Consider the following 24,413-nt stretch of genomic DNA (forward strand, 5'->3'; position numbering starts at 1 on the left):
TCTTTAACATGTGCTGCTTATTGATATTAGTTTATTTTACCAGACTAGCTTTGGGTGTTGCCCGTCATCAGTGGTACTTGCATTACAAAAGACATATATTTCTTATAATACATTACTTACAGTGTGTAAGGATAGTAGTGTTTTATGTGTACATGATTATTATAATGTGACTAACCTTATATTTTTCTAGCACATGCCAATAATGATATTTTGTTATAATCTTGTGATTGGAGACATATTTCTTATTGAAACATATGTCTTCAATGTTTCTTGTTATCTTCGATGATATCTTCTGCTGTGAGACATTTATTACACCCAGACAGAATAAAAGCTGTTGTTCTCTTATACTGAGACCTGGAGGCCCCAATCAGTTCTAGGAAGAATGCTGTGGTTGTGAGCTTCACTTAAATTCTATGTGCAAGGCAGTTTTTCTCAACTTTCTCTACTAGTCACTGGAATGATCCATCACTTGTTTGAATATCAACACAATCTGCAATTGGCTACATCCTGTCCACTTAATGGTTTCCAAAACAGTTCTTTGACGCACTGAATGAGGCTGCTGGGCATACATGCTGAACGTACGGGGTGATCCTTCCCATCGCTTGCTGCTGTTTCCCGAAGGGGTACCATTATTTCTCGTGTGTTTGAACTGCCAGTGATTAATAGACCCCTATCATTTTGTGTCTGACTCCTCTTGACACAGGGTGAAGCGTGTTTGCCAATGAGTGAAGTGAGTCCAACTGGCTCGTTTCAGTGAAAGATGGCACATCGAACTTGTCAGTTAGTGGCAGATCCAGAGCAGCACTCCCTTTTCTGTGTCTCCCCTGTGCAGGGCCTCTTAGACCTACCACTAACATGCCACTCACAGTGAAGAGGAGGAGTGTTGGTAGACCATGTACTTTCTTTAGAGAAGACAGCTTCCTTAGGAAAGGACAGAACTTGAGGTACCTATGATATCTCTGGTACATGTACAAAGTTAGCCCTCCTAAGCCCTGCACCTATTTGCAGCAGCTTCAAACTGCTTGGCAACAGTTATAAATATTCCCAGTTGCTTAAGATCCCTCAAGGACAACAGTCACAGTGTAGCTGCATTGTGTCTGGAGCAGTGTTTTTTTAGAGCAAACAAAAAACTGGAGAGAGACCTTTCATGAATCTCTGTAATTAATACACATCAAGTGCACTTGATCTTATTTCCTGTTACTTTTATGCCTAACCTGTACAAAATCCTGTTGCTTCCTACTATTTTCTCTTTTTGTTGTTGAATGAAGAATCACAGGTTCTAAAAATTATTGTGCCTGTCAACTTTCATATATGTTGTGTCTCTTTTCAATTTTCTATTAAGTAGTCATTTTTTTCTATTTTTATTTCTGTGTATCTTCATTTTTAATTTCCATCTCCTTCTCCTACATATTCTTAGCACTTTGCCATTGGAGTGGGGTTCATCTTTTGGATCAATAACTCCATTTCTTATGGTCTAACACTTCCTGTGGATGTAGTCTCCTTGATCTTAGATCTGCATTTGTAGTGTCCAGCCACCGTAATTTAGGTCTTCCATGTTGCCTTTGAAAGTGAGGCAATAAGCTGAGCGATGACTGAAGTAGGTGATGGCCGTATAATGTGTCCGTACTACTGAACTCTCTGTTCTTGCATCTTCTCATTGATTGGAACCACACCAGCTAGTTGTCAGGTCAATGTATTTTGATATGCTCAAGCAGGGAAATACCTAATGATCTTCTCAGTATCTGCATTTCCATGACTTGTAGTAAGGGCTCAGCACTTCTGTGTGTGTGCCAACACTACTTGGCTCCATGTAATGCAACTGATCTAACCATTGTGCAGTATATCTTTAATTTTAGGTGGATAGGCAGCTTCTGATCACAAATAATACTAGTGACATCTCTAAATTGGATCCAGGTGTCTTTGATTCTTACTCAAACCTCCCTCATTTATGTAGTTATCACTCTGTAGTCGAGAACATAGATATCAGAATGTGTCCACCCTGGTAAGAGGAGTTCTATTAATTTGTATAGTTCCAGGAAGTGGAATCGTTTTGAGATTCTTAGTCTTATGGATGTTTAAACAGAGGCAAAATCTTTGTAGGCAGTCACACCATCTTTGGTCTTTAGTTTCAAGATTCCCGCTGGTTTTAATTTGATAATGTCCATCCTTGGCTGTGTATTTTGTTTTCATCTAACTTGTTCAACCTATTGCCTCCTTCAGTTCTCATGTTGATCTGATTTTTTTCTTTCTGTGTCCTTTGTTTCCCCTCTCCAGTTCTGCAACACACATTCTCTAATTATCCCATCTGCTCTCATGCAAATCTGACCTCTTTAATTTTCTTCACCATCCTCTGTCAACACCTATGCACTTCAGATGTTAAACTATTCAGAACCAGAAGGCCACCAACATTACAGTGTCAGGAAATTCTCATTGCAGTCCATTCTCCTAATTAATTATCCATACTAACCAAAAACTATATCTTAACACTACAAATAAATTTATTACCTTCATATTAAGGGTCTTCTTCTTGTTTCTCTTATAGCCTAAAACATCTAAAACAGAAATTTTACTTTTCTCTTGTCGGTACCATCCTCATACTAAACATCTCATTCAACCTAGTATGGAATACTTGTGTCTAGAATCTCACCTTGGTGAATTATCAGTTCCACATAATAATTTTGGATAGACATTGCCTTTTCCACCTGATTTCAGTTGATTCCACTGTATTTTCAACATGACCACTGATGACTACAGGTCTTTTATTTGCTCAGAGCTGGTTGTTCCATCATGTTTAGAGCAGACTAGTTTACTACCAGTACTTGATTGATCAATGAATGCAAAGGGAGGGAATAATACCTTCACTTACAATGTCTGTCATCTGGATCTCATCACCAACATTAAAACTAATTTGTCAAAGCTCTTGGAAACTTTAATTTTCATCATAAAACCCCATACATAAATATATTATAGTTTCTGTTTCTCCTAAATCACACATCCGGAACTGACTGCATAAAATTAGCTCTTTTGATAACTGTTGTGTTGGCTGGTAAATATAATCAATCCTTCACTCAAAAGTATTACTAATTAATGTTAAGTTCACAAGTTAAACATCTGTAGCTCCTTACTTAGCAATCATATAAAACTGCTCACTCAGTGAAAGATCCATGCCTAAAGACTGGAAAGTGGCACAGGTCACACCATTATTCAAGAAAGGAAATAGAAGTAATCTGATGAATTACAGATCCATATCACTGATGTCAATTTGCAGTAAGATTTTATAATGTATACTGTTTTCGAGCATTATGAGCTACCTCGAACAAAACAATCTGTTGCCACATACACAGCACAGGTTCAGAAAATATTGCTTTTGTGCAACAAAACTGGTTCTTTCTTCTCATGAAGAAATGAGTGCTGTTCACAGCTGATCTCAAATTGATTCCATGTTTCTAGATTTCCAGAAGGGCTTTAATTCTGTTCCTCACAACCGGCTTCTAATCAAGTTGCATGCCTATGAGTATTGTCTCAGTTGTTCAAATGGATTCTTGATTTCCTATCAGAAAGGTTACAGTTCATAGTAATTGATAGAAAGTCATTGAGTAAAAAAGAAATGATATCTGGCTTTCAGCAAGGATGTGTTACTGGCCCTCTGCTGTTCTTAAACTGTACAAGTGATTTAGGAGACAATCTGAGCAGCCCAATTACATTGTTTGCAGATGATGTTGTTATTTACCATCTATAAAGTCATCACAAGACCAAAAACAATTAAAGACTGATTTAGATAAGATGTCTATATGGTGCAAAATGTGCCAGTTGACCCTAAATAATGTAAACTGTGAGGTCATCCACATGAGCACTAAAAGGAATCTGTTAAGGTTTGGTTACATGATAAATTGCACAAATTTAAAGGCTGTCAATTCAGCTAAATACCTAGGTATTACAATTATGGACAGCTTAAATTGGAATAACCAGGTAGATAATGTTGTGAGTAGGGTGAACCAAAGGCTGTGTTTCATTGGTAGATCACTTATAAGATGCAATAAATCCACTAAAGAGACTGCCTGTAGTACACTTGTCCGTCCCTTGCCAGAATATTTCTCTGTGCTATGAGATCCTTACCAGATAGGACTGACAGAATGAGATGATGCTCGCCTGCTTTATTTCTTCATTGATTGTCCACGGTGTCGACGTACTGGCTGAAAAATTAGGGGGTGTAAGTGTAATTACTGTCTACTGTAAATGATGTAGCCAATAGAGGCACAGTTGCGTTTCACAGCAGTTTACTTTCACTTTTCACAACCCCCATATACGCATTTAATATGGCCAGTGCACTATTGTTCTAACTTCCCGTAAGCCTCATTAATAATTAGCAGGCAAACATCCACATACTGCTACAGTACTTTACTGTTGAACATCTACGAGCAATAAAAGACTAACCACACAGTTCACAGTCTTTCAAATAAACTGAACAGACGCTGTCATTGATTTAACACACAGCTTATTGGTGTGACACTTATTTCGCTGTTAAGTTGATGCATTGTTGTTGTTCTAACCAACACTGGTTCCTTGTCTGAAACTCGGCTGTGGACTGACTGTCTTGTGACCAAAAATAAGGCCCTTATATATCATCACAATAATAGGCCCTGAAACTACACATTGTTCGATGTTTAATTTACAGAAATTACAATTAAAACTTAACTCATAAAATTAACTGAATTAATTGAAAAATGGGTTCTTTTTAACAGTTTCTACTACTACGAGGGTTCAGCCGCATTATTTGTTTAAATCATGAAATTAACAAAAATAAGTACATAAACAATACGTTGGACAAAACTGTTAATTACTTTGGAATTAATTATGGGCTAGTTTTGCTAATGTTTTTTCAAATAGATCCAAATAAACACTTTAAGATTACTAGTATTTCGTCTTCCAAATGATTATAATTAGTAAAGAATTTATATTTGTTTATACGTCAACAATAGAATTTAAGTGACGAAACAATTGCTCATTTCACTGTATAATTAAAGATACTAACTAGAAATAGTCGAAATAAATTCAAAAATTAATTACGTACATAAAACTAAGCACAAAATTAGATCTGGTGTTAAAACTGAGGGCCAGCCTTTCTCGTTTATGAAAATGCAGATTACACCCATATATGTTAATGGTAATTAAAGGTGGAAACAAATTTAAGGAGGCAGAAGGCAAAACAAGATGGGAAGTACAAATTATCTCAGCTTGCTTCATCACAAGAGGACATGAAAAGATTCAAAGAAGGTTGCCCATTTTGTGTTATCACGAAATGGGGAGAGAGTGTCACACATATGATAAATGATTTCGGGTGGCAGTCATTGAAACAAAGGCTTTTTGTTTGTGGCAAGGAGCTTTTTGTGAAATTTCAGTCCCCAGCTTTCTCTTTGGAATGCAAAAATATTCTGTTATTAGCCACCTATAGTGGGATAAATGATAATTGCAATAAAATAAGAGAAATTAGTGCTTGCACAGGAAGATTTAAGTTTTCGTTTTCCCTTGCATTGCTTGTGAGTGGAACGATGGAAAGAGAGTGTGAAAGTGGTATGGTGAACACACTGCCAGGAATTTTAGTGTGAATTGTAAATTTGTCATGTAGATGTAGACTGAGTAGAGTGATTCATTCATTCACTCAGTCATTCATTTGCTGATTATTCTATAGACTTCATCAGATGAACTGAGTGGAGTTTGGATTGATAAGTTTACTGCTTTATGAAAATAAAAACTAGAGAACAGGATAGGTAGAAAACTATTTTGAAGCACAGCTAAAGAACTGTACTGTTGCAGTGCCTAGTATGTGGGCAGGCACAATGTTGTGGTGCAAGATCACTTTTTGCATGGCCACTTCAGCTCACTGTGTAAATGGTTTGATAACAATGAATAATACGAATGTCTCCAAAATAATCAGTCATGATGGGAGCCTGTGCATATATATATTTAAAAAAAAAAAAAAACAGATTTTTTTCTGCTTGCAAGCCAGTTTTCTTCACTCTTAATTGATGTTTTACATTTGTAAATTCCCTGTGTTGTATGAAATTTTGCTTCTTGGACTTAATGCTAGATCCATGTTTTATCTATAGTCACTTAACAATACTAAATGTCCTTCAGATTGTGCTTCATCTATTCCATAAATGATGTTGAAACATTCTTCCTTGATAGTTTTTGTTCTAGTTTAACAAATATGGCACTCATCTTGTACTCATCTTTTTCGTAAGCAGAACTCAACACAGCGTATTATGTGCTGCTGCTATGTGAAGCTGACCAGCTCAGCAATCTCACAAATCATACACTAACATGTTTCTGTTACAGTTATGTTAATTATATTGAACATTGTTTCAAAAGAAATCTCATTACTCATGGGGGGGCAGCCATAATGTTTTAATTATCACATAAAAAAAATTACACAACTAATTTTTTGTTTGTCTGCAGTCATAGTACACTTTGAAACCCTATACTGCAGCATGTTGCTTGAGAAGCCAAAACAAAAACAAAATGGCACAGCTTATGGGTAAAGTGAAGTACTGTGGTGCAATATGTTTTCAGCTGCAGTGGAAATGTTTGCAGCTGCGTCAGGCCAAACCAGATAGTGACAGAACTCATTTGGATTGAACTGCCGTGGTTTCCAACATTTCCACTGCAGCTGAAAATGAATTACTGCACAGTACTCCATTTTACCCATGGGCTGTGCCATTTTGTTTTTGTTTTGGCTTCTCTATCAATGTGCTATGGTACTGCCTCATGGGGATTTCAATGTGTACTATGACTGCAGACATGTACCTGCAAACAAACAAAAAAATTAGTTGTGTAACTTTATTTTCAAACAATGGAAAATCCAGGATGGAATGTAACAATATTATGAAAAGGATAGTTACTACTTATCCTATGACTGAGATACTGAGTCACAGATAGGCTCAACAAAAAGTCTGTCACAAAATAAGCTTTCTGCCAACAAGGACCTTGTCAAAAGTAGACAACACACACACACACACACACACACACACAAGTGTAACTCACACACGACCAAAGTCTGTGCAACTGAAGCCACTTTTCAGTTGCCACAGACTGTAGTCATGTGCGTGTGAATTGCACTTGTGTGTGTGTGTGTGTGTGTGTGTGTGTGTGTGTGTGTGTGTGTGTGTGTGTGTGTGCGCGTGTGTGTGTGTGTGCGCGTGCGCGGCAGGGGGGGGGGGGTGAGCGAGTGAGTGGGTGTGGTCTATTTTTGACAAAGGCCTTGTTGGCCAAAAGCTTATTTTGTGGCTGTCTTGTTGTGCCTATCAGCAAGTCAGCATCTCTGCTATATGGTGAATAGCAACTATCATTTCATAATATCGTAACTTTATTTTTATATGGCCTACATTTGTGTGTGTGTGTGTGTGTGTGTGTGTGTGTGTGTGTGTGTGTGAGAGAGAGAGAGAGAGAGAGAGAGAGGTGAGAGAGAGAGAGAGAGAGAGAGAGAGAGAGAGAGAGGGGGGGGGGGGGGGGGGGACCAACTTCATATTAGTACTAGAAAAAGAGCAAAAGCTTGAATGCTAATGTGATTGTCTAATCTTTTAAGTGTGTCTTCATGCCAGCCACAATTTCATGTGCAAATGAGTGGTTTCCTGCCCTCTTTCATTTCCATCATTATTGTCATACTTTTTTCCCCTATATTTAGTTTGTTGAAGTTCATTCTGGACAATTTTTTCCTTTTATAAATTCTTGATGTGATTATCAAAATATCCACGGGTGTGCTGCCGGTCTACAGTGTCCAACGGGCACAATATTTCGGCGATCATACATGTCGCCATCATCAGGTGAACTGACGGACTGAGCTCCTGTGAATGTGCCGGCACGGAGATCCGTACGCTATGGCTGCTCAGAGGGAACTGGGTTCGGTCGCGGCGGCGGCCGATTTAAATACCCTCCGCCCGAGGCGCGCTCCCTCCACCTTCCGCGCCCCGCCCCACAGTCGCGCGGTGGAACAGATTGCGACGGCGTCTGAGATGATGTCGGATCTCCGTGCCAGCACGTTCACAGGAGCTCAGTCCGTCAGTTCACCTGATGATGGCGACATGTATGATCGCCGAAATATTGTGCCCATTGGACACTATAGACCGGCAGCACACCCGTGGATATTTTGACTATCAAATACGCCGGGAGAAACTCAAGAATCTTGATGTGATTGTTAACAATCTGTTCTTCCCCTCTGCTTCTCTTTCCATTTCTTGCTAATTCTGGTTTTTCTTTACCTGCAAATATTATCCTCTGTTGTTTATTGCTGTGGTCCTTTATGTGAGTAACAGTAAATTAGTGCTGCTCACTGTATTATTTTCAGAAAGGCAAATATATCAAGAAACATATTAACAAAGCTTATAGTGTCAGTAGATCGCCAGAGAGGATTAACAGAAGCAGAAGAAAATGTTCTGTTAGCAGTGGATATGCACTTTAAGTATCCAGACATTGTGGTGGGAATTGACCTCAGTGGCCATCCATGCAAAGGACGTATTGAAGACTTTTTGCCTCTGTTAGAGAAGGCTAGATCATCTGGGTTGAAGTTGTCCCTTCATTGTGCAGAGGTAATGAAGCAGAAGTCATACAGTATGTATCTTTTGTTATGTTCTGTTATTTTGTAATTGTTACTTGTTGCAAACCCCTTTCCAAAATACAACCAATTTTGAATTACACACACGACAGAAAAATAAAATTGTCTGAATATTATGATGATTTTAATTTACATGATGGAAAGGCAACCAGTCATCTGCAGCTGATTGATGCATAGCATGTATACATATGTAAAAATTTTGAAAAGTTTTCTGTCTCCATCTCTCTAGCTTCACACCTCAGCTTTGTGGTTCTTATGTTATTAAGTCCCTGTCATCTGCTGCCACTGACTGTCAACTGTCTGCTCTTCTACATCCCATTACCTCATCATTCTGCCCCTTGCTCCATACCTTTGCCACCCCCAGTTCCTGCAGTTCTTTCCCCTCCCTCAATAACCACTAGCCTGGGAAGATTAATTAATTAATTAATTAATTAATTAATTCATTCATTCATCATGTTCTGTAGATCCCATAAAAAAGGAGAAATTTCATGGATGGTGAACGAGTTACAGAGTTCATTAACATAAGACAAAGACCTCAAAGAAACTTCATCTGTATACTGTAATAACAAAAACTGTCACTGTAATTCTTAGTGCTGTTCACTCTTATGCCTTCTAAATTTAATTTTGAGTAGCTTAGTAAGAACGCTGCTACTCTGAGAAAAGATGCTGCCTCCTCAGTTTTGCTGTGGAGCTGTTGCTTATCTGCTGTTAATTGTTAACTGGTAACCCCTGATTGTTTAAAGAATCAGCCTCCCATGTAGAAACAGTTTCAAATGTCTGACTACTTTACAAATGAGTTAATGTGTTAAATGTTTGCTTTTAAGCATGTAAGTGAGAAAAAGTTTAGGAAAGGTTTGAATTTATGCTTAAAGTTTGTTGCAAGTCACTAAGTGCTCTCATTATGAAACACTGGATGAATATAAACTGGTTAATTCGTGCTCCATTTTAAATAAAACCTAGTTTTTCACGCATATAAATGTTTATGACAACATATCTTCTGACCTATGTGTCATACAATGATATAATGTTGCAGGTACATTCAGTGATATGTGTATATACTCTCTGCAAAGTGTGTTGAAAATTGAATAAGTAATAAAGAAGTAATAAATTAAAATGCCAAGCCTGTTGTTGAAGCATTACTGCATGCCATTGTTAGTTTTTCACGCAGCAAAATGTTTATCACTTGATATCCTGTGAACTATGTGTTGTACGCTGATATAATCTTGCAAGTACATTAATGGTATATGTGGATACTGTCTGCAAACTGTGTTGCATATACAATTAACAGTAAATAAGTAATAAATGAAAATGCCATACCTGATGCTGCCATGAACAGTGAACATGTAGTAAACAATGAATTATTTTTCTTTCACCATTTAGTGGGAGGGGCCAGTGAGAAAATGGTTCAAAATGGTTTGAAACTGTGTGTGTGTGTGTGTAAAAAAAGAAAAAAAAAAAAAAACCCACCATCAGTTGGAAGTCTCTAAATGCTCTCATTCTCAAATAACACATACACACAGTTTCTAACTGTAATACCTGCTTTATGCTGTTAACCATTTAATATAAGATTATACCTCTTAATAAGTAGATTGTGACAGAATTTCAAGTATTTTAAATTCCATCAATAATTACGCAAAATATTGAAAATCAAATTTTTGTTGCCCCCCTGGAAGCTGTCAGATGGCAGCCTGCAAATTGGTCTGGTTGCTATGCTTCAGGTTCTGGGATGATCGTTTAGCATAAATAGTTACTTGATTTCAGTAGTGTTTTTCAAAGGAATTACCTATAAATATTGAGTCCCACTTACAAAGGGTGGTGCAAAAGTCACTACACACTTACTTAACTTACGTTAATTTTTAATAATCTGAACGTGGTACAAGCCTACCAACAAATTACAGTATACATCTCTTCTTTTTATATTCAAACTGTCTTCCTTGTTGTTGATACACCACTGAAATGTGCCTGGCACACTCTGACCCACAAGCATACACAACTCAGTGTTGTATAGATTGTGGAAGGCATCCTTGAGCTCTTCAAGAGTTCATGGTTTTACATTCCAGTGGTGTTCCACACACCCACCACCACCTCCTGCTGCAGTCCAGTCACAGGGATTTCCCTCCCAATAAAAGGCAGGGACAAATGTGAAAGCAACCGAGTTATACGTCAGCTATGCTGCAATTACTGTGCAATGTTCTGTGTGTGCATGACAAGAAACCAATTATGTACTTGCATGGATGGCCACCACCAGACTGTGGCAAACCAGAAACTTCACCATCCAGTTTGCCGAGTATGCTGCACACCAGAACACATATGACTGCAGCATCTGGTCCGCAACTTGTGGTCTCACGGTCGCGTTCTCGCTTCCCGAGCACTGGGTCCCGGGTTCGATTCCCGGCGGGGTCAGGGATTTTCACCTGCCTCAAGATGACTGGTTTTCCTGTTGTCATCATTTCATCATCATTCATAAAAAGTGGCGAGATTGGGCTGAGCAAAGGTTGGAAATCTGTATGTGCGCTGATAACCGCCCAGTTGAGCACCCCACAAACCAAACCTCATCATCTTCAACATTTGCTCCATCACATGGGCCATTCAGATACTCCCTTCTAGCACACGCTTATTTAAACTACACAGATGGTCATTGTGTCTCCAACATGTCCTGTGCTCTCGCATTCCCTCTGGCCTAAACTTGTGCTAACCTGTTCCCATTACCTCACCTTAGTTTTTCCCTTCTTTCTTTTGTTCACATCGCTTCCACTCCATGCACATTGTGCACTGTCTTGTCCTATTACAGGGTGTCCCAAAAAGAATGACCCAATTTTAAATAGAATTACTTATTAGGAAGAAGGGCTTAACACCAACAAATTGCATACTAAATTATTCAGAAAAGACAGAAGTTCATAAAAATCCATCACAAATGTTCAATATGTCCTCCATTGGCTGCGCGGAGCTGATAGCCGAATTCATCCCAAACTGAGCGTAAGGTGTCTTCTGTCACTGAAGCTACAGCAGCTGATATTCTGGTTTTTAGTTCATCAATGTCACAAGGTAAGGGAGGAATGTAAATACATTGTTTAACATATCCCCACAGGAAGAAATCACATGGTGTTAAGTCAGGGGACCTAGGAGGCCAAGAGTGTAAAGCCTGGTCACGCATTCCTGTACGCCTTATCCAACGTTGAGGCACATTGGCATTGAGGAAACTGCACACGTTGTGCCAGTGCGGTGGTGCTCCATCTTGCTGATAGATGAAATTGTCAGAGTCAAGTTGTGGGAATAAACGGTTCCGTAACATTGCAAGATATGATTCCAGTTAACAGTTTCTTCCTCAAAAAAGTAGGGTCAATAAATCTTGCTTTGCAAAACAGCACAAAAAACATTCACTTTTGGTGAATCACATTTGTGTTCAATTGATTTCATGAGGATTTTCGAGCCCCCATATATGTACACTGACAGTGAACCTTACTGCTAGTATGGAAAGTTGCCTCATCGCTGAATATCAACCATGACATAAAAGTGTCATCTTCCATGTCCTCTAGAATAGCATTGCTAAAGTCCACTCGTTTCACTTTGTCAGTATCTCAAAGAGCTTGTACCAGCTGTAATCAGTATGGTTTTGAGGGCTAAACAAAGCCGTAACACACGCCACACTGTCATGCGCAGTAACGCAAGTTCTCGGCTAGCATGATGTGTAGACTTGCGGGGGCTCCGCTCAAATGCTCATTGGATTTGTTCCACTGTTTGTTCAGGAATGTGTGGCTGGCCAGGACTTTTACCTTTATAGAGGCACCCTGTTTCTTCAAACTGTTTATACCACCATCGAATGTTCTTTGGTGATGGTGATTTAGCACGAAATCGAATATGAAATGCCTGCTGAACTGCAATCACTGATTGAGTACGACTAAATTTAATAACACAATACACCTTGTGTTGCGCAGACGCCATATTGCGTGAGACTGGCTGCACGCTCCAGGTCAGCACTCATAGCGACATCTAGCAGATTTTTTCTGAAACTCTAGACCATGCCAATTACATCTAGCACTGTTTCAGTTACCTAGTGACGTTTGTCTCAATGTTATTACAAGTTAAAATCAGGTCATTCTTTTTGGAACACCCTGTACTTCTCCTCCCCCCCCCCCCCCCCGCCACCCCCGCAAGTGGCCATCTCCCCTTTCTCACCTTCTCCCCTCCCCCTTCTTTCTCCCCCCTCTCCCCTCCCTCCCTCTTTCTCCCCCCTCTCTCAATCCATCGCCCTACTCACTCTCCTCCTCCCCCCCTTTCCGTCCCCCTCCTCTTTCAACCTTCTCCCTCTTCATCTTCATCTTTCTTTCCTTTTCACTGCTTCCTTTTTCTCCCCTTTCTTTTTCTCCCTCCATATCCCCCTGTCTACCTACCACTTCCTACATCTCTTTTTGCTTTGTCCTTTGTACTCTTTCCATCTTGTTGTGCAGCTATGGAGTCATCTGTCCAAAGACCTGCCTCTTTTCTGCTACACCCTCCTTTCGTCCTTCCCTGTTCCCTACCCACCTCCATCAGCTCAAGCAAATGCTTTCAAAAGTCAAGCATCACTAATTAGTATTGCTGTGTCCATGGGAGAGTGTGTGTGTGTGTGTGTGTGTGTGTGTGTGTGTGTGTGTGTGTGTGTGTGTGTTGTTTCCTGTCTTATGTCTGGGCTCCGTGCGTTAATCTGCTATAGGTGAGAGGTTGTCTTTCCCTTATTTTAGGTAATGTGAATATGTAGATGTGTAGGTCTTCCATGTGGGAAGTGTACTGAATGAATTCTTAATACTGTAGGATACAGTTATATGTGCTTTGCTTTATTAATATCACAACTAATTCCATGGGGAGTACACTTGCCCTTGGACCTTTTAGAAGAACAAACATGTTGGTAGTGTCAAAGATTGTAGTTTATGACATACTCCACATCTCCTACAGGTTAAGTCCCCATATAGCATCCCCACTCATAGTGTCGAGCATCAGGGGGAGGAGGCATATCATTTTCTTATAGTCAAGGATGTAATCGTCGAGGTGAGGTGCTGGTCGACGGGATCGCGAAGTGGCGTCCAAAGGGATGTGAGAAGAATGGGCCAAAAGTGTCATTGCAGCAACTTCGGTTGGTGCAGATGTCAATTTGCTGCCATGTGTAAGCAATAGATGATGAAGTCGCAATTGTATTCTAATGCTCAAGATGTGCCTTTTCGGTCACTCAGTGAGGTGCCATCACTCTACCAGCCTGCTGCTCTGTGGGAAGTAGGCAGTGGTGTGGTAATGATTAACACCACGTAGGTTGTGAAGCTCCATGGATGAGGCCGACTAGCAACGCTGGTCCAAGGTGATGGCGGCCTGACATGTGAAGTGCGAAATACGCATTGCACAAATATCCTTGCTGTGATATTTGGAGTAATATCCAGTGGGGACGGGGCCTTGACCTACCTGATAATGTGGTCAGTCGCATAAAACTAGTATCTGTTGCCATCGCCCACTGGTAGGAGACCGACTGTGTCCGTATTTCACATTTTGAAGCCTGTCTGCAGGAATGTGGTACTGTCCGAGCAAGGGATTGGCATGGTGGCGCATTTTGCAGCATTGGCATGCTTTGCGAGCCTGTCTCCACTGTCTGCAATTTTGTTTCACATCTGCACAGACAAAACATTCAGCGACTAGCTCGGTAGAAGGTTGTACCGCCAGGAGTGACAAGAGGTGGAGGTTGCTGAAGGCACATTTCTGCACCAGAAGTGGAACCTGAAGGGTGGATTCTACCTTACAACACATTGCACCAGATTTGTTTGTCAGAACCGTTAAGAGTGGGGCTTTCAAATTTCAGGCCAGCCAGTTCATCCCTCAGAAGCTTGCAGATTTGTGGATCTACCAAGGCGAGCTCTTTGTAGTTAATGCTCATAGGTAGCATATTGATGTGTGACAGGTAGTCCACCACTATGTTGTCAGTACTCTCGATATGTTGGACATTGGCGGTAAACTGACAGACATAGCTGAGGTGGTGGAAACGTCTTGGAGGGCAGTCTTTACCCAGGTTGTGTATAGCTTTTGCGAGACGTTGACGGTCAGTATAAATTGTGAATGCCCTGCCTTCTACATCTGCTTTGAAATGCCACAACTGCCTTTTACATGCCTAGCAGGTTGTGGTTGAAGGTGGACTATTTGCATTATGAAAGAGTAATTCATAAAAGGATACAGAGTAGTTGACAAGTTGTTGGGGAGTGCCCCAATTGCTATCTCACAGGCATCAACTGTGGCAGACAAGAGGGTGTTTGTGATGGGGTGAGCCAGCGTGAAGGCCTGTTCGGGGAGAGTTTGATGTTATCGAGTGCCTGTTTCATTTTCTTTGTCCATGTCAGAGGCTGCTTGTCACATTTGTTTTTACCAGCAAGCATGCCTGTGAGTGGGACATGCATTGCCACAGCTTGCGGCAGAGGACTTCTATAGAAATTTATTGCTCTGAGAAACCTCTGTAATTTCTGATAGTTGGTCAGTCAAGCAAGTGATTGTATTAGTTCAGTTCATTTTGACATATGTCGAACCATGGATTGGCTGATGGAGTGGCTGAGGAATGTACTTATGCTGGACCCAGTTGACATTCCTCATCATTTGTCACTACACCATAGTGTTTGAGTGTTTCAAAAATGATGCAGAGGTGCTACTAATGTTTTTGTCGTGAAGGTGAAAAAACCAAAATGTCATCTAAATGTGAAAAACAGGAAGAGGATTGTAACATTATTTTGTCAGTAAAATGACAGCATTTTTAAGCAGTATGGTACAAATAAAAACTCACACGACCGGAACAGTGTTATTACTACAGTTTTTGGTACATCGTCACTCACCGTAGGGATCTAGAGATACACTTTTTTGCAGTCTATGACACTACAAATAGAAACATCAGCTAAGCCACACACAAAATCGATCAGTTATTGTATGTGCATTCGAGGAATGGTAATCGCCACACAGTTTGTATGATCAGTCTTGTTTGGGCACCAAGTGATTGGTGGCCAAAAACTCTCTGATCATATTTCTCTCTGAGTATTTCTGCCCATAACAATTCTTCTGTGATATTTTTGGTTGCACGCAGTCCATTGCATACCAGGTGCAGCACTTTAAATTGGGTCCATGGTCCTGGCATGGTATTTATTTGGTTGTGTTTTACCCCCCACTGTGTAATTTGAGTGAAGTGAGGGTGGGGCCATGTAGGGGTAGTGTACACACTGTGAAGGTTGTTCACCATACTGACCTGTGAATATGGTGTGGTGTGTGTCGGTTAGTTGGAGCTTGTTGTCCCGTGGTGTTGGTCTTGTCATAGGGGTGCGAGGTAAGCTTGCATGTTGTCCAGCTCCGTTTCTAACAAATGTAATTTAAGTGTCAGGTCGAAGTTTTCTTTCAGTATTCCTACCCTTTCCTGTTTAGTCTCTTCTTTTATCTAGGTCATTGTGTGGAGGTCATGTTCCCTGGGTGTTCGAGGGTGACTGTCATGAAGGGAGCACTCGGTTTGTATTCTAGATGGGGCAGGGGTCGATGCATGAGTACTGACTCTCCTGTAATAGTCTGGCATGATAACCCTGCTGCTAGGTCTGACAGGGAGTGAGAAGTGGAAGTTGCAGTGGGCGTCTGCCCCCAACATTGGTTCATACAAGTCAGTGATGACAAAGTGCCAAGTGCATATGCTTCTAACCCGAGGTCGGCTGTCTACTCAGCTGTCACCAGTTGCCTGATGGGGCTGTCATTGATAGCAAACAGATGTGTCTCTGACATCTTGCCTGTTGTCGTAGATGACTGTCCAGGTATAGTGCCCACTGCAGAGCCAGTGACTACAAGAAAGCATCAGTTAGAGGCATAGTCCAAACAGTCTCGCATCCACTCCTGTAGGCATGGGCAAACTAGTTTTGGCTGCACGTTCCCTCTTCTGGAATTCAGGTGGTTGCGTGGTTGCAAGCAGTTGTGTGCTTTCTTGCCAAAGCAAGTGTGGGAGCAGCATGTTTGTGGTCATGCCTCCTTGCCAGTGCTCAGACTGTCGTTAACCACAGGCACGGTTACTGCAGCAGGCTGCAGGTCAGCACATCCTGGTCATGTGCTGTCGGGTGTGTCCGTGAGCGCTCGGGACTCGGCATCCTTGAACAGTTGCTGTGGCCCGAATATAGCGGTTGATTCAAAGTGGGGTGCATAGTTGTACCATGCTTCTGATCCCCGTTGTAGCTGAGGAATTACATATACACTCCTGGAAATGGAAAAAAGAACACATTGACACCGGTGTGTCAGACCCACCATACTTGCTCCGGACACTGCGAGAGGGCTGTACAAGCAATGATCACACGCACGGCACAGCGGACACACCAGGAACCGCGGTGTTGGCCGTCGAATGGCGCTAGCTGCGCAGCATTTGTGCACCGCCGCCGTCAGTGTCAGCCAGTTTGCCGTGGCATAAGGAGCTCCATCGCAGTCTTTAAAACTGGTAGCATGCCGCGACAGCGTGGACGTGAACCGTATGTGCAGTTGACGGACTTTGAGGGAGGGCGTATAGTGGGCATGCGGGAGGCCGGGTGGACGTACCGCCGAATTGCTCAACACGTGGGGCGTGAGGTCTCCACAGTACATCGATGTTGTCGCCAGTGGTCGGCGGAAGGTGCACGTGCCCGTCGACCTGGGACCGGACCGCAGCGACGCACGGATGCATGCCAAGACCGTAGGATCCTACGCAGTGCCGTAGGGGACCGCACCGCCACTTCCCAGCAAATTAGGGACACTGTTGCTCCTGGGGTATCGGCGAGGACCATTCGCAACTGTCTCCATGAAGCTGGGCTATGGTCCCACACACCGTTAGGCCGTCTTCCGCTCACGCCCCAACATCGTGCAGCCCGCCTCCAGTGGTGTCGCGACAGGCGTGAATGGAGGGACGAATGGAGACGTGTCGTCTTCAGCGATGAGAGTCGCTTCTGCCTTGGTGCCAATGATGGTCGTATGCGTGTTTGGCGCCGTGCAGGTGAGTGCCACAATCAGGACTGCATACGACCGAGGCACACAGGGCCAACACCCGGCATCATGGTGTGGGGAGCGATCTCCTACACTGGCCGTACACCACTGGTGATCGTCGAGGGGACACTGAATAGTGCACGGTACATCCAAACCGTCATCGAACCCATCGTTCTACCATTCCTAGACCGGCAAGGGACCTTGCTGTTCGAACAGGACAATGCACGTCCGCATGTATCCCGTGCCACCCAACGTGCTCTAGAAGGTGTAAGTCAACTACCCTGGTCAGCAAGATCTCCGGATCTGTCCCCCATTGAGCATGTTTGGGACTGGATGAAGCGTCGTCTCACACGGTCTGCACGTCCAGCACGAATGCTGGTCCAACTGAGGTGCCAGGTGGAAATGGCATGGCAAGCCGTTCCACAGGACTACATCCAGCATCTCTACGATCGCCTCCATGGGAGAATAGCAGCCTGCATTGCTGCAAAAGGTGGATATACACTGTACTAGTGCCGACATTGTGCATGCTCTGTTGCCTGTGTCTATGTGCCTGTGGTTCTGTCAGTGTGATCATGTGATGTATCTGACCCCAGGAATGTGTCAATAAAGTTTCCCCTTCCTGGGACAATGAATTCACGGTGTTCTTATTTCAATTTCCAGGAGTGTAGCATGTCACCCAAACAAATAATTGGGTCTCCATCAAATTGTGCTCCTACAAAATAAAAGGGGACTGAATTAGAGGATGTAGTTTGAACAACTAGATGGAACAAAGTGTACTGTCTGCCATAGTGGTAGAACAAACAGCCTCTTAGATGCTGCCATAGCTGCAAAGGTATTCTGCTACCAGTCTGTTTTATTCTGCTACCAGTCTGACCTGACACTACTGCTGTTCTGATGTCTTGGCAGAGTGTTATAGTAGTGCTGTCTTTGTGGTATTAAATTTTCCTGTAGTCTGTGGTACATGGATGATTTCACTATTATGTGAGCACAGTTAGCTGTGTTACACAGTAAAGCCAGAAAATTAGGTGTATCTTCCACAGTGCTGTGATATTGTAATATGAGCTCAGTAACCTGAAACCAGGTGGCTGGATATTCTGGTTAAAATGCTGACAGCTTGGATATGGAGCCGGGTCTTAACAGAACTCCACTTAAGTCTTGTTCGCACTATGATGGTGTAATCAGTCCGAGCTTGGCAGGCAAGCTCTAAATACAATCGCAATGTGGGTGGAAATCCAGAACACACCTTGCAAAGCCCAGCCGGCTGGACTGTATATTGCACAACGAATGGATTTGACTGGCATGGTTGAACCACAAACCCATACAAGTGGCCATTATACAGACTTGTTGTTTGAGTGAGATCCTGATGATATGTAGCTCTGTGTTCATTGAATGTGAAGTCAACAAGTAGGTCCTGTTGTTGCAAGTATTGTCCATGTCCATGTCCACCATTACTGGTGTTGGCTGCATGATGTGTTGGAACACAAGTTTCACATTTCACTTCCATTGTATGTTGATTAGAGGATATGAATATGTTGTGCAGTTCACTGTGGGAGTCACTGTTCTGAAGAATTTGTCTGAAAAAATTATGTTCTTGTAGATGTTCCATTGTTGGTATTAGTGCTGTGTTGCGTAGTACACTTCTAAACTGGACACAAAATTAGCTGCACATTTTGGCGTCACTATTGTAGGTCTTCCAAGCAGGAAGTGTACCGAATGAAACCCTAATGCTGCAGGATACAGGTATACGTACTTCATTAATATCACAAGTACAATGGAAACACATTCACGCAACATGGAAGTCATCAATAGACTAACTAACTCCAGAGGGAATACACTTGCCCTCACACCATGCAGAACAGAGATGCTATTAGTGTCAAAGGTTGTAATTTATGGCGTATTCCATATCTCCAATGAGTGAAGTCCCCGCAGATATTTTTCACAACAGTAGTATGCAGAAGAAATCAGAATTTCTTGAAAACTTACACCTTCAGAATCACTTCAGGAACTATGAAAACGCTGTTGCAACTTCCTAGTATCAGAAATTTGACTCTATGAGGCATGTCTAGCTGCACCTGCCCACAAGAGGCAAAGATCCCAGTTTCGAGTCCTGGTCCAGCACACAGTTTTAATCTACTGGGAACTTTCAAATCAGTGCACACTGTGCTACAAAGGGAATATTCATTCTGGAAACAATCCGCAGGCAGTGGCTAAGTCACGTTTCCACTATGTCCATTCTTCCAGGAGTGCTAGTCCCAGTAGGTATCCAGCTGAACTTTTGTGAAGTTCCAAAGGTAGGAGGTGATGTACTGTTGAAAGAGAGGCTGTGAGGACAGGTCATGAGTTGTGCTTGGATATCACAGTCAGGAGAGCACTTTCCCATGAAAGACAAAGGTCCCAGGTTCAAGTCATGATCTGGCACACAGTTTTAATCTGCCAGGAAGTTTCAAAGGTGTCTTGGTTGCCAGAGTGAAATGATTTGAAAGTCAAGGTGTTGATGCAATGAAAATCCTAAAGAAATGTTCATTTACAGATATAAATAATTGACTTGAAGATAGGCAATGTATTCTTTCCTATAAAACTGAGTTAATGATACCTCACTGAAAATGTAATATGTAGCTATTCAAGCTCTATGATGACTTACATTAAAATTGCTCATGTTTTTGTTTACAGTTTCTTTATGTGAACTATGAGTGTTTTACTGCTGTTGCTGAATTAGCTTCTTTTTATTTCCCCCTGATTTTACCCAATTTGTTCTTCCTTGTGTGTGTGTGTGTGTGTGTGTGTGTGTGTGTGTTCCCAAAGAATTTAGAACTTGTTTCATTTACATATTTATTTATTATGCAAGGTACCTAATGTGGATGAAGTTGAAAAAATTCTAAAATTTAAACCACATCGCATTGGCCATGGAACATGCATTCATCCAAATTTTGGTGGATCCGAGAAGTTATGGAATATGTTAAGCAAATCTGGTATCGCTGTTGGTAAGTATGAGTGCTTTGAGCAGTTTGGCTAGTATCACAAGCAATATATTTCTGTTATGCTGCTGTTTCACCATTTAAAAATGTTCATAATTTTAGGAGTGTAACAAATCAAGAACAAAGAGGAGAAGGAATAAAAGAATGAAAGTGGTTCTGTTAATAATCATGTGATTGTGATATGAGCAGTAGACTCTCGCAATAGGGGAAAATTCCTGAAAAAATAAAGGAACTGTTTAACTGAAGCCTTTGGAGCTGTTAAATGTTGGCAGAGGATGTGATGCCAAACTTACCAGTGTCTACTAGAACAATTGTGTACTTCACTAACTGATTAAGCTAGGTAAACACTATGAGTAACTCCTCTGCTACTTCACTGAGTGAGGTTCCACAGCCGTAAGACATTGGACTTGCATTCAGATTGGTTGCAGTTCATATCTCATCAACCATCGAGATTTAGTTTTTCCATTGTTCTCCTAAATTTCTTCGGGCAAATACCAGGAGATGGTTTCTTTGAATTGGGCAAAGCAGATTTCGCTGCTCATCCTTCCTTAATCTGAATTTGTGCTTTGTCTGTAATAACCTCATCATGAAAAGGATGTTCCTTCCTTCTTCCCTCCCTTCCCTTGTGACTTTGCTACTTCATGGACTGGTGAATTAGGGTACTCGGTATTACAATTATATCTGAACCCAATCCACTAAGAGACTTAGACGTGACAGGCTGCTTAGAATTACAACTCTAAATTCAGAAATGTCTTATAAAATTTAGTTTCCTTTGTAGAGAATGGGTAATCAGATGTGTACCTGTTTGTAAACCTTCCCCCCAAGACTAATAATTTCAACATATCTGTGCACATTATACCATTATCAAAATAATACTTCACCAAATATGCAAATAAGAGAGTATTAATTCCCTAAACAAGCATACCATCACATATGATAAAATAGTACAGGGAAAAAAACAATTCAGTAACATTTTAAACACTTGTTACTGGAAATTTCTTTGTTATATTAATCAAACAATACATAATCCAGGATCGAATGTAACAGTATTATGGAAAGGAAAGTTGCTACTCACTATATAGCGGATATGCTGAGTCGTAGATAGGCACAACAAAAAGACTGTCACAAATAAGCTATCGACCAACAAGGCCTTTGTTAAAAATTGATGCCAGTCTGCGACTTAGCATCTCCATTATTTGTTATATTAATGTAGCACTTGGTATTTAATAATAATCTCAAACAACTTAACATTTTTTTTTTTTCTGCAGTCACTTCCTCAGCACTTGTGTCCAGTAGATCTGATCTGTCTTGAAATCCTCACTTATCCAAATTCTCTGCTGTAATCGGAATAATGATCCAACATGAGAGTTCTCATGTTCATAATAATAAAAGATCATGGGTTATCTTCATCCAGCTGTGTCACAACAGGACAATCAACTTTTGGATATATTGTTTCTTCATAGATCTCGATTACATTGAGGTTTTCAAGTACATTATTACAGTGCCTAAGAAAATTTATCCAATAAATAAACACACATAAATAAAGTACACAGTAAATCTGCATAACTAATACCAGACAGAGCAGAACACGCAAAAACATCATTGTTCATTCATTTAGGGACACTTAAAGTATTATAATAATTATTTATATTTCAGTATTTGGGAGAGCAGAGCACAAGAAAAACACAATACACAGAATAGATTATTGGATAAAAATATTTAGTTCTGGCTAGTTGGATCATCACACAATCTGCAGTACTTTGATGCTGGCACTGACATAGTTTGAAAATATCTTGCTTCAAATGTAATTTTGTTTTCTGGTGATCATACTTTGTAAGTTCATAGCTGACATTGTGTCCTAAAAATAAATATTGTACTTAAATATAATTTCCCACCTGCAGACATGCAGCAACAAATAATCAAATCACTGTCCATTGCAGTTTTTTTTTCCATGTAAAGACCTCATGGCAACGGCCTTGCCACAGTGGATACACCGGTTCCCGTGAGATCACCGAAGTTAAGCGCTGTCGGGCGTGGCCGGCGCTTGGATGGGTCACCATCCCGCCGCCACGTGCTGTTGCCATTTTTCGGGGTGCACTCAGCCTCGTGATGCCAATTGAGGAGCTACTCGACCGAATAGTAGCGGCTCCGGTCAAAGAAAACCGTCATAACGACCGGGAGAGCGGTGTGCTGACCCCATGCCCCTCCTATCCGCATCCTCACCTGAGGATGATACGGCGGTCGGATGGTCCCGATGGGTCGCTTGCGGCCTGTAGACGGAGTTAATAATAATAATATAATATGTAAAGACCTCATTCATTCACACATTCTCATGACCAAACAAGGAATACCCGTCCTTTCGTCAATAATGACACACTGAAGGCAGCAGTCTTGCCCATACAGAACTTAATTATACTTGGGTATTAAGCAACTAGTATGACACTTACACATAATCATTTTACAAATAAACACCATTTAGTCTTCACAATAAATATCACAGTATATCATTATTATCCATACATGTTACTCTACTATAATTAATTAAGTTTTAAAATGCTTCTACAATCTCATATAGTTAGTCCAACAGCCGCTCTAGTCCACTACATACAGTGACAATTATTGATGTTATACCTGTGTTGCCAAAATTGTTCTCTAGTGGAGGGAATCCACAGTTGCTGAAACAACTGTTTGAAAATGTAAGCCCTGATTATACTAAAAAAAAGATAAGATTATTAGTTCCTCATAAAGTGGCTGGGACTTATCATTGTGCAGAAGGAAAATTTGCTGGTTTGCTGACACAGCTGACAGTAATAAAACAAATAAATAAAAAATACAATATTAAGTAAAATAACAAAAGAAATTCACTAAATTTATGCAAGCAAGAGTTCATAAACTGCCATATAGATTATCAGTTCCGAGGATTCATCTTGTATATCATGTACAGGCTAACACTTATGTGTAATGGGTTTTGGTCTAAAGGAATAAGGAAGAGGGCTACTGAGAACCACTAACAGAGTACGCCTTTGAAGCAGTAAGTTTGTTTGTTTGTTTTAAGGATTTTGCTCAAGATTGTGCTGGCTATACATTCATGCCTAGTATGATGCCTTTTCTTTTAGTGAACAACATGTTTTCAAATATTGATACAAATTCCCATTTTTTCATATGGTTTCTGTTCAGAAGTAGAATCAGTTTTCATTGAATGTCAGACATATTTTTGCAGGGAACAGATGAGAAATTAAATTGGTAAACAGTGATCATAACTGGAATATAATTATTCTCTTTAACTGTATATTTTATTTTTCCCATAAAAATTTATCTGTGTCATCAAATTGTTGTAAATAATTAGTTTTTCTTGTTAATGGTTCCAGGTGTATGATTCAGTGACCCATGGTCCTATACCAGTAGTGAAAAGTCTTAAGTATACTTACAGATGATGATTGTCATAAAACCATCCAAAGCTTATGTTTTGTGCACTTTACACTGGTTGAATTTTGAATTGGCATCATAACAGCGCTTTCCATTTGAGTTTCCCCTGAGGCACACATCCACTCATGTTGAGAAAAGCTTAATTTTCTCCTTTTATCAGTTAGCAATAGCAGTTGTACAACAGTATTTCATTATTCAAATGGAAGAAAAATGTGAATTGACACTTAAGAATTTTTTCTCCTTGCTTTAATGTGCTTCTTTGATCATCATCATCATCATCATCATCTAAGACTGATTATGCCTTTCAGCGTTCAGTCTGGAGCATAGTCCCCTCTATAAAATTCCTCCATGATCCCCTATTCAGTGCTAACATTGGTGCCTCTTCCAATGTTAAGCCTATTACTTCAAAATCATTCTTAACCGAATCCAGG

The 24,413-nt window shown here is 40.9% G+C and overlaps 1 protein-coding gene across 1 annotated transcript in view; it reads left to right on the forward strand.

Moving 5' to 3' along the window:
* LOC126262329 (adenosine deaminase-like protein) overlaps positions 1–24,413 on the forward strand; it is a 76,145-nt gene that overhangs the window by 37,998 nt on the left and 13,734 nt on the right. The window contains exons 4-5 of the mRNA XM_049958884.1: positions 8,342–8,582; positions 20,427–20,562. Of these exons, the coding sequence (XP_049814841.1) occupies positions 8,342–8,582; positions 20,427–20,562 (377 nt within the window). The remainder of the gene's footprint in view (positions 1–8,341; positions 8,583–20,426; positions 20,563–24,413) is intronic.

The sequence above is a fragment of the Schistocerca nitens genome, chromosome 6 (assembly GCF_023898315.1).
Source record: "Schistocerca nitens isolate TAMUIC-IGC-003100 chromosome 6, iqSchNite1.1, whole genome shotgun sequence".
In the NCBI taxonomy this organism is placed as follows: Eukaryota; Metazoa; Arthropoda; class Insecta; order Orthoptera; family Acrididae; genus Schistocerca; species Schistocerca nitens.